Source organism: Scardinius erythrophthalmus (assembly GCF_964197995.2).
Source record: "Scardinius erythrophthalmus genome assembly, chromosome: 20".
Classification (NCBI taxonomy): domain Eukaryota; kingdom Metazoa; phylum Chordata; class Actinopteri; order Cypriniformes; family Leuciscidae; genus Scardinius; species Scardinius erythrophthalmus.
This window is the reverse complement of record NC_138240.1, coordinates 8,453,966-8,468,776: the sequence shown is the minus strand read 5'-3', so window position 1 is coordinate 8,468,776 and position 14,811 is coordinate 8,453,966. Positions and strand designations below refer to the sequence as shown.

The following is a 14,811-nucleotide window of genomic DNA, read 5'->3' as shown; positions in this document are numbered from 1 at the left end:
AAAGAGTGAAATATCATTGCAGGAAATTGACTAATCAAATTCCAACCAAAGATCAGACTTGAAAATGTGAAATCAGACATTTAATAAAGATGGCAGAACAGAAAGCTTCACCCAGATTGATAAATTAGGCGGTGCTGAATGTTAAAATTGAAATAACAGACTATTACTTACTGGCACTTGTACTCTTGTGAGGTCCGTGTAATCAATGAGCGATTGGTTGAAAACAAGACATTAGTGCTTTCGAGAACAAGGACAAAACAAGCCAAGAATCACAGCCCAAAAAGGTCAGTGACAAAAATTCTGACAAATATATTGTTTCATTAGTATTTCAATGCTCTGTTTATGCCAATGCCATAAAAAAAAACATTTAACATTTAAATGTTTTTTTTCTTTTTTTTTTTTACATTTAACATGTTGCATTTATACTATTGTTGATAATAAATTAAAGTTACACAAAGTTTTAAAACAATTACAAGTTTTGGGCTGTGTAACAAGGCAGCAAAGCGTAACATGAAAACATGATGGTAGATATATTAGAAGCAACAAATACAGTATTCTGGAACATTTTGAAATGCTGAGACAGTAAGAAACATGGCACAGATATAAGACATATATAAATGGGATTCATATGCATAAGCACACAATATCAGAAAGAGAGAGCACCCTGATTAATTTAGTAGTCAACTAGTCATACATATGCATTTCCCAGGTATGACGTCCATAATTGTCATGCTCACTGAAGACATGCATTCATTTCTCAGTTCTCGTCAAGCACTTTCGGACATGCTACAACAGCCTCTGTTTAGTTTTAAAGTAAACATGCAAAAAATCCAAATGCCACAGGCCACAATTTCCAGTCTGAGTTCACTGACAACCAGCTCTCACATTATCTCCCAAAATGCAGTAGAGAAGAGACCCTGTGGTATTCACATCATACCAATTTGTTGTGACAAAGGCATGGCCTCCATTGCTTCATACAGTGTTTTTTGTTTGTTTTTGTTATCAGTAATTGTCCAGCAAACATTTAAAATCGTATTGCTCAATAATGACAAAATAAGCCTCTTTTCTATACAATAACACTCATCACAAACATTTGTTATTAGTTATTGCAAATTGTGAGCATGCCCAAAATAATAAATATATATAAATGTATATATATTAAAACAATGTTTACACAGGGTCCAAATATAACACGTGCCATGCACCAAATGCAAATAAGTTGCAAACCAAATGCAAACTGGATTTGTGTAAAATTTGCCAATGGCCAGTAACTATAAGAAATTATGTATTATGATGCAATTCAATTCAAACTGTAAGAATGATGTAAGAGATGTGAGTGAATGTCTTTAAATCAAAAATATACAAACTAACAATACTAACTAAACATATCTCACACAACTCATGTGTCTTCTAAAAACTTTAATCTCAAAGGGAAACTTGCCATAAAAATTGTATCTAGGAGGCTGGGATTAATTATTTTTCTCCAGAACTCCATGTGGTGACACACAGAGCCACAAAATGACAGAGATGAAAACTGACTCATCTTGTTCATGATGCTGTGAGTGACACAAGATGCCACTAATAGGCAAGGAAAACAGCTAAATAATTCAGTTGTCAAAAGGATAAAATGTATACATATTCATGACTGTTAAGAAATACGTAACTCCATTCATTTTTCTCATATTACTCGCCATAGGCAGGTGTAGCAAAAAGTTAATTTTGGATCCTGCTTTTACATTTCTTGACTGAAAACTTGGCTTATCTTTTCGCCCTTTCTAGTTACGGCACGTATTGCTACTGGGCTCAGAAAGAACCCTATATATCACCTCCAGCATAAAACAACATGTTTGTAGAGGTGAATCCATGCTTACAGGAAATTCAGTGATATACTCACTCAAATCAACATCAGCAAATCAAACTCACTCAAGTCATGTTAAATGTATTATGCTATCAATGAAAAGAAAATGCGTAAAAGTGAGCTTCTAAAGTATCTATGATCAATCAAGAGATGTAAAGGTGATTGGATTGTAACGTTGAGGACACATATGGCCAGTCATCCCGGCTTGCACATGCTCAACTCCAGGAGTCTGACATCACATCCATGCAGTGTTTAGTTCCCAAAATCATAGAAAGATGCATCTGTGTGTGAGCTCCGGTAATAGAAACTTTAATCTCCAATTTTAGACATCTGATTCTCTTTATATGTCTTGAGATTAAGGCATCTGGATGCCTCTTCTGTTCTTGCAAAGGAGATAACATACAAATACATATCTTGGCTGACCAATGTAAAAGGCATTCAAAACTCTGTAATTCTCCTTTTGATGGGAACAAAATAGTCTCTATGACAACAGAATAGACTCATCCTTGCAAAGACTGGGAAGCTTGCCGGTTGCTATGACAACTTGCTGTTGATTTTGAAGCAAATTATTGTGCTTCGAGAATAAAGAGCCCAAAAAATCCCTACGCAATCAACCGAAAGAACATTGTGTACAACCCTCAACAATGGGTAACACAGTCTTGTTGGTCTCAAGTAACTGCCTCTTACATACTTGCCAGGAAAGCGAAGCCCTCAAAGTTTTAATACTTATTTCTAAATTACTTAGCCTGGTAATACCAAACTCTGCTACTTAGCTTTACTTCGTAGACAGAGTCTGGAATGGCATAATAGAGAAGTGTTTTCTCTCTCGCGGGGGGTCGCTTGTCTGAAGTTTAAAATCATTGGTTACCCGTAAGCCAATCACATAACGTTTGGTTATGGCGTGTGTTATGCGCATGCTCAGCCGCATCTAACTTCCACTGTAAACACATGTATGATGCGAAAACAAAAACCATCGCGCGAAATACCGGAGTGAACATGGCTGTGAACGACTTTTGCAGATTATGTGAAGTAAATCTACGCATCCACGGTACAATCAGCGTCTACGTCACGGCTCTCAGCCCGCCCTCTGTTCGTTGATTGGCCCGGCTGTTTTCAGGCCGGAGGAAAACGGAAAGCTATTACGCTGTCTCAGACTGAGTACAGAAGCGAAATGAAATTGAGCGGAAGTACGAAGTCTGACGTAGTCAGGCTATAAATTACTCTCATTAAGCAGAAATTTGCATCCCACCATTGAATCAATTCAAAGCTGTTCAGTCTAGCTTGGGTTTTTCCACATTTTAGCTCAACAACTGTGTAACATTTGATTTGAAGGGTACAGAGCGAAAGAGATATTTGTAGAAGCAAAGTCTTCAACTGTTTACATATTCTAGCAAAAGTAAAGTAATGTCCCTGTAGAGTCAAACTATCATGTTCATCTAAGTAAACTTGGCCAGGTACTGCAGCTGGAAAGTCCTACAGGTATACTTTGGCAGACGTGCCAATTTTATCGCTGAAACCACACTAAAAAAGACACATCCCAGACACAAGACTAGTGTTAGTATGTTAGTTAGTTGGTATATTAGCATCTCTGTGAGAGGGCAAATGCAGCAGGCTAGGGTATACTTGGTTCACTTACTCTGAGCACATGAAAGAGGACATGGGCCCAACCTCCTTGGCTTTCTGCAGGGCATGTTTCTGATTAAACGCCGCTTCCTCCTCCTCTTCATCCTTTGGAATAGCAAGGCGTTATTCATTATTCAACAGCCTAACAAATCCTTTAACATATAAAGCTAAAAGAACCATGCTGGATATACCTTTGTGAGCTCCTGGGCATTGGCCAAATTGTCAACAGCGATAGCCAAGAAGACGTTGAGTAGTGTATCTGACCATTTTATCAAGGATTTTGACTCAAAACAATGAGTTATGCAGAAATAACCACCAAAACTAAGAATAACACATTCAAACCAGCAAATTATAATACCAGCACAGACTTTAAAGTCAACATGCACTAATCTTGGTTGGAAAGTTCAAGAAAATAAGCTTAGTAATGTAAGGTAAAAAGCAGAGGAAGTTACGTTTTGATGAAAGACTATGAAGTTGTAGTGATGCCTCATGCACAGTAAGAATAGGAATGTGTATTAAGAAAGTTAACAACCAAATTTTGATTTCATGTAGACTTCAGTGAAACCCTGAAGAACATCAAATGATTTTTTTCAAGGATAACCCCCCAGAAAGCGCAAGTGAAACAGCTCTGAAACTGTTCAAATGAATCACAGCCACATCTTCAGATTTTACATTTGTGCACCAGAAAATGAGTACATTCAATACTGTATATGCCATATACCAGATAGTATATACCTGTATAGAGAATAGAGAAAGAATAAATGAAGGATACAATTTCCAAACAAAGTCAGAACAATGAAGTAGACAGATGACCACATCCCCGACTTCACTCCACCTTGAGACCGGATGCCATTGTACATGACTTCATTCCAGTCCTCGCCAGTGAGAATCTAGAAACACTGTGAACTTATTCCAGGCCCACATGGAATCTGTGCCCGAGTAACTCAAAAGAGATCTCCTCATATTTTCACACAATAGGAACAATAAAATTCAACAAATTCTTCCCTGTGCATGTTTGTTTATGAAATATTTTGGCTAATTTGATAAACCTTTCAGCTACCAATAAGTGTAGTTCCAAAAACACATTTTACGGCTTTTAGGTCCATTCGTCAGAATAACACTTATTTTCCTACAAAATTGCCACGGAAACAAAATCAACACATTTTGTTTAAGCCTACTACTATCTAAATTTCAGGGTGTTTTTGGACGCTGGACTGCTGTATATTTATGCATTTTCATCATTAATAAAGGGATGACAGATTCTGTTTTGCGACTAAGTATGTTTTTGTTCTTGCTCTGATCCAAATTTCCTGTTTATCTGTGCAATTAAATCTTGGTCAAATTAATTAGTCTTCCTTCTAAGCCACTTCCGGAGTCATGCATTATACTCAGATTACAACTGGATGGAATCTTACTTGAAACACTGTCATGATGGCTGCTGGAAAAGTGTCAAAATTAGTTGGTGTATAGTCTTCAAAAATGAACCTGTGGAGAGAAAAAAAAAGAAAGAAAGAAAATGTGACATCTGTGTGCGAGCCATTTTATTCAATATGTGTCTGACCAAGTTACTGAATTATAGATTATTTGCTTTTCGCCAACTGGAGAACCTGATCTTTTATCTATTGTCTTGCTACACCTGTCACACAGGGTTATGGTTCCACTTTAAGCACTACTTTTTAGCATGAAATTTGTTGGCATGTTTAATATGGTGGACTGAACACAATGCAGGCTCGGGATTTTATATTATTATTGCATATGACATAAAAGGGCAGCTCATAACTGTAGCCAATACCTTATTCGGAAAGGCACAGATAATGGCTTCAAAAACGAATAAAGAATTCTACCGAATAATAGGAAAAATATTCGGCAGACACAGTCGCTGCTCGTGTTTGCTAGATAACAGGTGAGCCAGTGGATAGCGGATAGTTATACATAAACCACTAAATTACTACGCCATAATGAGTGTGAAGTGAATGTGTGTAAACTCTATGAATGAAATGAGCACAGCACGATCGCAAATCAAATAGCCATGTTGCCGTCTCTGCACATTTATTTATTAATCAGGATAGGGTTAGTTCCCCAAGGCGGATCGCACGAAGCACAACCGCGATACATGTCGGAGCACTGCCTACGAGACTATAGGCTCTGACTATTAGAAGATATTTAAAGAAAGGTTATAATTATAATTATTTTATTAGTTATACAAGGCATGTTTGTTAAATGATAACAGTCATCCCCAAGATACAATTAAAACAGGCTTCTCAATTAATTTTACGGACTTATGGTTAAAGCCCCACCCACTTACGGTTTTAATCTATGACAGATACGAATAATTTTGAGATTGTTACAGATACAAATACAGAAATGGATACTGGCTCCGCTGCACAGCTCTACTCAAAACTACAGGTGTAGCATTCAGATATTTTTATACAAAAATCCAAATTTAAAACTATGTCAACAGGGGTCATCTGTGCTCAGACTGGTGAGATATTACCTTCCACCAAAGACCTGCATGCCCAGAAGTGCAAAGACCACAATGAAGAGGAAAAGCAGGAAGAGCAAACTGATAATGGACTTCATGGAGTTCATCAGAGACACAACCAGGTTCCTCAGGGATGCCCAGTACCTTAACAACACATAAATGCAGCATCTCAAGTTCAACATGGGGACATCCAGAACTGAGCAAAGCCAATAAACCGATTATTGCCTCTGGAAGAGGCAAACAAACCCAAAGGGCTGTCCAGGCAAGCTTGCACTTACTTGGTGACCTTGAAAATTCTCAACAACCGCAAGGCACGCAGAACGCTGATCCCAAAGGATGTGCCAGGTCTGAAGAACCCCCAGAGCACCTCAAAAATGCTGCCTACTATCACCTGGAAGGAAATCAGGAATTACACCTCTTCGAACATGTCCATGACGTCAAAAAATACTGTCTAAAGGTGCAGTCACATTAGCGAAATTTCTTCAAAATTTCACAGGAAAAAAGGTCCATTGTCTGTTGTCAATAGTGTAGCGATGTATGGAGCACAACTCACACAGAGGTCACTTTCAAAACAAGATGCCTCCTGATCATGAGTTCATGTGATGATTCTGTGTGATCAACCTGAACCCGTTGCAAAGCTACAAGGGGAAATCTTTTGCCCTCATGTAAAATTCCTGAACGCACAGATTACTATTGAAATTCACCTGCCCAACAATGATAAATGTGACCGCACCTTAAACACTCATTTATATTCTACTCTCTCAATTTGTTATATACATACACACATATTTTGTTTAGCAAATTAATTCAATATCAATTCAGTCAGAATTGAATCGATTCAATTCATCAGATATTTATTTATTTAATTGTTGGTTACATTCAATAAAGTCAAGACCTCTGATGTGGGCCAAAGTCACCATACAGACATTTAAATAATTAAATAATTGACCAATTAAATGATTGACTTAAAACCAGCTACTTTTCATGTTAAATTAACTGACTGAAGTTTCATAGTTTAAAAACAGAAAACTGTAATGGGATATGTATTCATGGAAAGGGCCAGCTACAAATGTTCTGATTAAAAATAAAGATTAGCCAACAGACAATCATTATATATTAAGTGGTACAGTCCAGAGCTAAAACTGAATTTTAATTAGTTTTTAAGCAACATATTGATATTCAGTGCTGGGTCCTCCAATTTACATAGAAATTAGAGATGGGTTCAAAGATCAAATAAGATCTACAGTTTCATATGCTCTTATTTCTTTGCATGTCTTTTATGTTTCTTGATAAAAAAAAATTTTTTTGAACACTAATTTTAGGAGTCACCACCTTGATCCTCTTCAACACTTGCCCTGTTGTGCCATCTTCGTTTCAAAGAAGATTATTGGAAGGAAGACAGAAAATACACTTACCCCACAATCAAAGCAGTTGAAGGATGAGTGGAAATAGAGTCTGGGCCCGAGTCCATACATCTTCAGAAACATCTCAGTAAGAAACAGACCCAGAAACAGGAATTCTGCATAGTCTGCAATAGAAAGGAACCACTTTAAGGTTATGACTTTTGATCATGTATGACAGCATACGCATAGCGTGAAAAGTTTAATTTTGGTTGTGGTCTTACAGAGAAGACTAGACAACCACTGAGGCTGTTTGTGATGTACGATGGCTACACAGAGAGTGTTGAGGGCCACCAGACCCAGGACAATCCAGTAGAAGGTGTGAGTCTTCACCATACGGCGAATGGAGATCCGTAGCATGCGTTCTTTCCGTTGGAAATAGGATGTTGGTCCTCGTTTAGCACTGCGTATGCTGACTCTGTTCAATGGCATCCCTGATGAACAAAACAAATTAAAAACACTGTTGAATACTTCTTGAATGAATTAGGATATGATTTCAGTTCTATGTGAATTTAATCTGAAAACATACTGACGCACAGGTAAATATGCACCGTATTTTGAGGGTCAGGGCATCATTTAGACAGGATATGAGGTTGAGTTGGGGGAAAAAGCCACTCACCTACAGACGAGATGTCAGCATACTGTTCCTCTGGAGCTCTCCGAACATCATCCACCCCTCTTCTCTTTATAGTGGTGGCTCTTTTTAGCACTGAGAATAGAAGTATCAAATAATTTATATTTTATTATCTTTTAATATTAAATAATTATTTTACTCTAAACTAAATAAACTATCAAATGAATAAATCAAACCTCTAATAAATAAAAGCATATTGACAGTCGGATGATTTGCATTTCTGTCATCTGCAAAAGTCAAACGTTTCTTTCACAACGTTTCGGCAAAAGTCTAAAGACTTTTAATATAATGAATTATACTGTGTGAGAAAAAGTCTGATTATTATAAAGAAACCATGTTGTCTGGAAAATGTAATGGACTTTTATATTATTATTGTATTGAAGCCAAAGCAAACTACTAAAATATTATCTGAAACTTTGTATAAAGTGTTAACTTTATATAAACATCATAAACCATCATTAATCATAAACATCAAATATATTCTGACTGGCAATGATTTTGCTGTGAATTTTTGCTTTTAGTGCGACAGAAAAACTACATATCGCTAGAAATTTGTTGCATCAAGCCAGGTTAGCACACGAAAGGGCTGGGCAATATGGCCAAAATATATCATATTCATATCAGTTGATATCGATAATTATCACGATAAATGTCAAATCTTTATTTCTTTCAAGTTTAAAGGTAGAAACCAGACCATTTGTTTAGGTTTAAACTACTCTTAAATTGTCAGAACATGACAAAAACTTGCCAAACAGGTGAGCATTTCACAAATCTGAGTTAGAGTATTCCAAACATTTATAATGATAAAATATTTTTTCAACATCAACATGAAATAACTTACAGGGGACCTATTATTCCCCTTTTCACAATGTAAGTCTCTGGTGTCCCCAGAATGTGTCTGTGAAGTTTCAGCTCAAAATACCCAAAGGATAATATATTATAGCTTGTCAATTTTGCCCCTATTTGGGTGTGAGCAAAAAAACGCCGTTTTTGTGTGTCCCTTTAAATGCAAATGAGTTGCTGCTCTCGGCCATGAACCACTCATTTGGAGAGACTGTTAATGATTTATGTGGATTATTATGACCGCGCTGGGCCCCCCCAAACCCCAAAAAATGCCGTTTTTCCTAAATAACTACCTGAACCGTGGCACCGAGGATGAAGAAATTTTTATGGTATGTTGGTCTACTAGACTTTTACGGAAAAATTTCATTTGGTCCCCGGGGGCCACTTCCCCCCCCCCCCGCGCTGGGGCCCCTGTAAATTTTTCGTCAACGATACCAGGGACACCGAAGCACCGGGGAACATGAAATTTGGTGGGCATGTAGCCCCACTAGACTTCTAAGGAAAAATTTCGTTTGGTCCCCGGGGGCCACTCCCCCCCCCCCGCGCTGGGCCCCCCCAAACCCCAAAAAATGCCGTTTTTCCTAAATAACTACCTGAACCGTGGCACCGAGGATGAAGAAATTTTTATGGTATGTTGGTCTACTAGACTTTTACGGAAAAATTTCATTTGGTCCCTGGGGGCCACTTCCCCCCCCGCGCTGGGGCCCCCGTAAATTTTTCGTCAACGATACCAGGGACACCGAAGCACCGGGGAACATGAAATTTGGTGGGCATGTAGCCCCACTAGATTTCTAAGGAAAAATTTCGTTTGGTCCCCGAATGCCACTCCCCCCCGCGCTGGCCCCCCCCCAAACCCAAAAAAATGCAGTTTTTCCTAAATAACTACCTGAACCGTGGCACCGAGGATGAAGAAATTTTTATGGTATGTTGATCTACTAGACTTCTAAGGAAAATTTTCGTTTGGTCCCCGGGGGCCACTTCCCCCCCCGCGCTGGGGCCCCCGTAAATTTTTCGTCAACGATACCAGGGACACCGAAGCACCGGGGAACATGAAATTTGGTGGGCATGTAGCCCCACTAGATTTCTAAGGAAAAATTTCGTTTGGTCCCCGAATGCCACTCCCCCCCGCGCTGGCCCCCCCCCAAACCCAAAAAAATGCAGTTTTTCCTAAATAACTACCTGAACCGTGGCACCGAGGATGAAGAAATTTTTATGGTATGTTGATCTACTAGACTTCTAAGGAAAATTTTCGTTTGGTCCCCGGGGGCCACTTCCCCCCCGCGCTGGGGCCCCCGTAAATTTTTCGTCAACGATACCAGGGACACCGAAGCACCGGGGAACATGAAATTTGGTGGGCATGTAGCCCCACTAGACTTCTAAGGAAAAATTTCGTTTGGTCCCCGGGGGCCACTCCCCCCCGCGCTGGGCCCCCCCAAACCCCAAAAAATGCAGTTTTTCCTAAATAACTACCTGAACCGTGGCACCGAGGATGAAGAAATTTTTATGGTATGTTGGTCTACTAGACTTTTACGGAAAAATTTCGTTTGGTCCCCGGGGGCCACTTCCCCCCCCCGCGCTGGGGCCCCCGTAAATTTTTCGTCAACGATACCAGGGACACCGAAGCACCGGGGAACATGAAATTTGGTGGGCATGTAGCCCCACTAGACTTCTAAGGAAAAATTTCGTTTGGTCCCCGGGGGCCACTCCCCCCCGCGCTGGGCCCCCCCAAACCCCAAAAAATGCAGTTTTTCCTAAATAACTACCTGAACCGTGGCACCGAGGATGAAGAATTTTTTATGGTATGTTGGTCTACTAGACTTTTACGGAAAAATTTCATTTGGTCCCCGGGGGCCACTTCCCCCCCCCGCGCTGGGGCCCCCGTAAATTTTTCGTCAACGATACCAGGGACACCGAAGCACCGGGGAACATGAAATTTGGTGGGCATGTAGCCCCACTAGACTTCTAAGGAAAAATTTCGTTTGGTCCCCGGGGGCCACTCCCCCCCCGCGCTGGGCCCCCCCAAACCCAAAAAAATGCAGTTTTTCCTAAATAACTACCTGAACCGTGGCACCGAGGATGAAGACATTTTTATGGTATGTTGGTCTACTAGACTTTTACGGAAAAATTTCGTTTGGTCCCCGGGGGCCACTTCCCCCCCTGCACTGGGGCCCCCGTAAATTTTTCGTCAACGATACCAGGGACACCGAAACACCGGGGAACATGAAATTTGGTGGGCATGTAGCCCCACTAGACTTCTACGGAAAAATTTCGTTTGGTCCCCGGGGGCCACTCCCCCCCCAAACCCAAAAAAATGCAGTTTTTCCTAAATAACTACCTGAACCGTGGCACCGAGGATGAAGAAATTTTTATGGTATGTTGCTCTTAAGGGCCCACATCAACCTAGCCCATAATCACTCATTTGTGATTTGCGCCCCTCCCATAAAAAATGAAAATGCAATATTATTCTGCTTTAATCGCCCCTATCTTCAGTGGAGATGTTCAGAACTGCACCATATTTCATGTGTATGATTAACTTGACATCCTCTGGGGGTATCCTCTGCTAAGTTTTGTAGAATTTCATCCATGGGGGGGTATAAAATAAATTCATTTATGTGCACATTTAGTGACTGTATACTCATCGGCCTGTAGATGGTGCTGTTGAGCGAAGGGTTGCTGGTTTAGGATGATACTGTCACACACACACATGCAGGAATACAAACAAACGCAAGCATGCACACACACTGACATCCACACGCACAGACACACACCCATACACACACATACAAATCCACATGCACAGACACACACACACAAACACACACGCGCACACATGTACGCACACATACATACACGCACAGACACACACACACACAGACACACACATACACAAACACACACACACACACACACACACACACACACACACACACACACACACACACAGACAGACATGCACATACTATTACTTTTTTTAGGTATATACATAAACACGCAATACAGCCAAATTACTCCACGTCATTTATTTTTGTGGAAAGCCAGTGCAGGCCTGAGCGGCGGTCATATTTTGTACCGCGATGCGGTACATCTAGTTAAAAAAGGAGTTGGTGGACTTTTACAATTATAGGCACAGTGGACACACATCTGTCTTCAAACACCTTATAAAAGTGAATTTTGCATAATAATTAAACTGCAAATAAAGCCGCTTGTTATATTTCGCTGTTGTCAAGGCAACAATGAAGTAAATACGCATCCCTGCAATTACATTTTATTTTTTAAACTCTCTTCAGAGTGCTATCTGGATACCTATTGCTGTCAAACCCCATATACAAGGGCCAGAATAGGTCTCAGCCTCTCCTGACCCTCTAAAATGTTTTTCCATATAGGGGCAAGTTATTTTTAAGACAATTGTCCTTAATGGTATGATGGGACTATTACACTTACAGTAGAACAGCAGAGGCATTGAAATAGGAGTTCACCATGGTAACTGCCTGTTTTCCATTCACACAGCCTCTGGGAAGCTGTCAATCACCATTTCATAATAAAAAAAACACCCTTGTTTGATTCTGGGGAAAATCCGTCAACTTATACAGGGTTCGGATGGGTTTTCGCTTCACAGATGCACGCCAGGATCATGTTTTTTTGTGTTACACTTATTTTAAGGTGTCAGTATTACAGTGTAATTATACATTTAAGTACTGAGTAATAACAATTAACTACATGTACTTACTATAGGGTTAGGATTAGGATGAGGGTTTGGTTTAGGGTTAATTGCATGTAATTATGCAAAATGTATAGTTATTACTACAGTAATTACATGTAACATATGTAAAAATGACACTGTAAAATAAAGTGTTACCTTTTTTTGTTTATTGTGACATAAGTCTATTGAATATATAATCCCTGTGCTGTTTTATGTGACCATAACAGGCTTTATACACCAGAACAGGCTCCTGAATAAATTACAGGGTCCTGCACAGGTCCTGTTTGGTAAATTCGCACCTGCCCGACCTGTTATCCGACAGCAGCACTAATTTAATTCCGTACCCGACCCGGTCTGCTTGACATACAAATCGTGACCCGAACCGCACCCGTATTAAATCTACTACATCAGGTAGACAAAAAATTATTTATTTTCTCATGTAACAAGCAATCCAACCAATATTAGCCATTTTGAGTTGAGGCATAGAAAAATATGCACCCCAACATGGTAATAGTTAACAGTAAAAAATATGAGAATGTGCATCTGTTGTGTAAACAATACAAACTTTTGCCTACATCATGTGAACAATCTGCCCATACAGGTTACTTTGAATGTGCATAACTCACACCAAAGGCTATACAGACTCCATAAAATTAAATTAAAATTACATGTAGCCAAATATGAGCCGTTACTGTCATTTAATATCAGGAATATTACATGATTGTGATTACAGATTACATCAAATATTAGCATTTCACCCGCCAACGTGCAGGACTCTGATAAATGATAAAATCTGGAACAGAGAGAATGCATATTTACTAGGGTGTACTAGTGTACACTGCTCTAAGGGTGTTCAAAATAATCACATGACCCTGACACATAATTAAAAACTGCATCCCACAATCTACGTGGGAAAATGAGAGAGAAAAACAACAGAGGTCAAACATCTCACCATCTAAAGCAGAAGGTCCTGAATTCTTGTTCTCTTCTGCAAGCATAACCTCCTCTGCAAAATAAAAGATGAATTTAAATTTGAAACAAGTTGTGAACACACAATAAACTGAAAAACTGTCATTAAAAATCTAATTTAATCGTGGCTATTAAAAGTTAAACAAAGAAATGAATGAATAAGAAATATATAAGATATATAAGAAAAAAAAAGATTCTGAGCTATTTCTAGGTTAATAATTAAATATGTATATTTGTGAAAGACCATGTGAACTTTTTTTTAAAGGTTAGATTTCCCTGTTTCAAGTGAAGCACAAGATGCTCTTTGGATCATTCTCAAATAATGCTGGTTTTACACAAATGTGTGGCATTATAATATAAGTTGGTAAGGAAAAATTGCAAAATAGACTTGCATGCATTTTCTTTCACAAGTGTGTCTCTTTTGAACAGTACTCAGCATCCGATGTAAAACGGGGCGATGCTGTGGCACAGTGTTTTGAGAGATTTTATTTACTATTAGTTTTGCCAGTCACCAGCTCAGTGTGTAAGAGTACCTGCACGGTCAATCCAGGCCCGATACCCATTCAGCTCCCTCTCGATCTGCTGCTGTCTCCTCAGCTTCATGAAAGCCCTTCGGTTCTCAACTCGCTCACGCTCTTTAGCAAACTCCCTACAGGAGTAAACAACATACAATTACCCACACAGAGAAGAACCAGAGGGATGGGACACACTTAATTTATCAAAGTGTTTCACCTACAGAGAGAAGGAATGAAAGGCAGAGATAGGGAGGCTGTGTCCCATTTTGCATAATAATTTTCTTTTCTTTTTTTCTATCACACTGACTTGTGGCTTCTACATAAGCATATTTCATTTTCACTGTTAAACACTGTAAACTATGGAGAAACATCTCTTTTGACTTAGTCAGAATTTGAAAAATGGAAACAAAGTGAACAGTTTTTGCACACTCTCCACACTCCCATGAAGCACTGCGAATGATGTAATTGAGTCCCTGTCTCTACGCCTCAAAATACTTAAATGTTTGTATATACAGTATATGTATTATTTTGCAATAAACGTAAAATATATTGTTTATATATATATACAGTATATATATATATATATATATATTATATAAAATCAGCATTTATAAATGAGTAGTTTTTTTATTTCGCCGTTGTTTTTCATTAGATTATGCTGTTCCCAAAGGGATTGTAGTTCTTTCTATCATTAAAGCCATTAAGTACACAGTCTTGTATTTTTGTCTTTTTTTCTGATTTTCAAAAACATTTTTGCTTCAAATCAAAGTTTGTAGAGTTGTGATTC

The 14,811-nt window shown here is 39.0% G+C and overlaps 1 protein-coding gene across 1 annotated transcript in view; it reads right to left on the bottom strand.

The window, feature by feature from the left end:
• cacna1ea (calcium channel, voltage-dependent, R type, alpha 1E subunit a) overlaps positions 1-14,811 on the bottom strand; it is a gene marked incomplete at both ends in the record, with an annotated part of 153,942 nt that overhangs the window by 31,478 nt on the left and 107,653 nt on the right. The window contains 11 exons of the mRNA XM_081348753.1: positions 3,495-3,586; positions 3,673-3,740; positions 4,254-4,371; positions 4,897-4,966; positions 5,976-6,107; positions 6,242-6,354; positions 7,379-7,491; positions 7,588-7,797; positions 7,983-8,072; positions 13,493-13,546; positions 14,043-14,158. Of these exons, the coding sequence (XP_081204879.1) occupies positions 3,495-3,586; positions 3,673-3,740; positions 4,254-4,371; positions 4,897-4,966; positions 5,976-6,107; positions 6,242-6,354; positions 7,379-7,491; positions 7,588-7,797; positions 7,983-8,072; positions 13,493-13,546; positions 14,043-14,158 (1,176 nt within the window). The remainder of the gene's footprint in view (positions 1-3,494; positions 3,587-3,672; positions 3,741-4,253; positions 4,372-4,896; positions 4,967-5,975; positions 6,108-6,241; positions 6,355-7,378; positions 7,492-7,587; positions 7,798-7,982; positions 8,073-13,492; positions 13,547-14,042; positions 14,159-14,811) is intronic.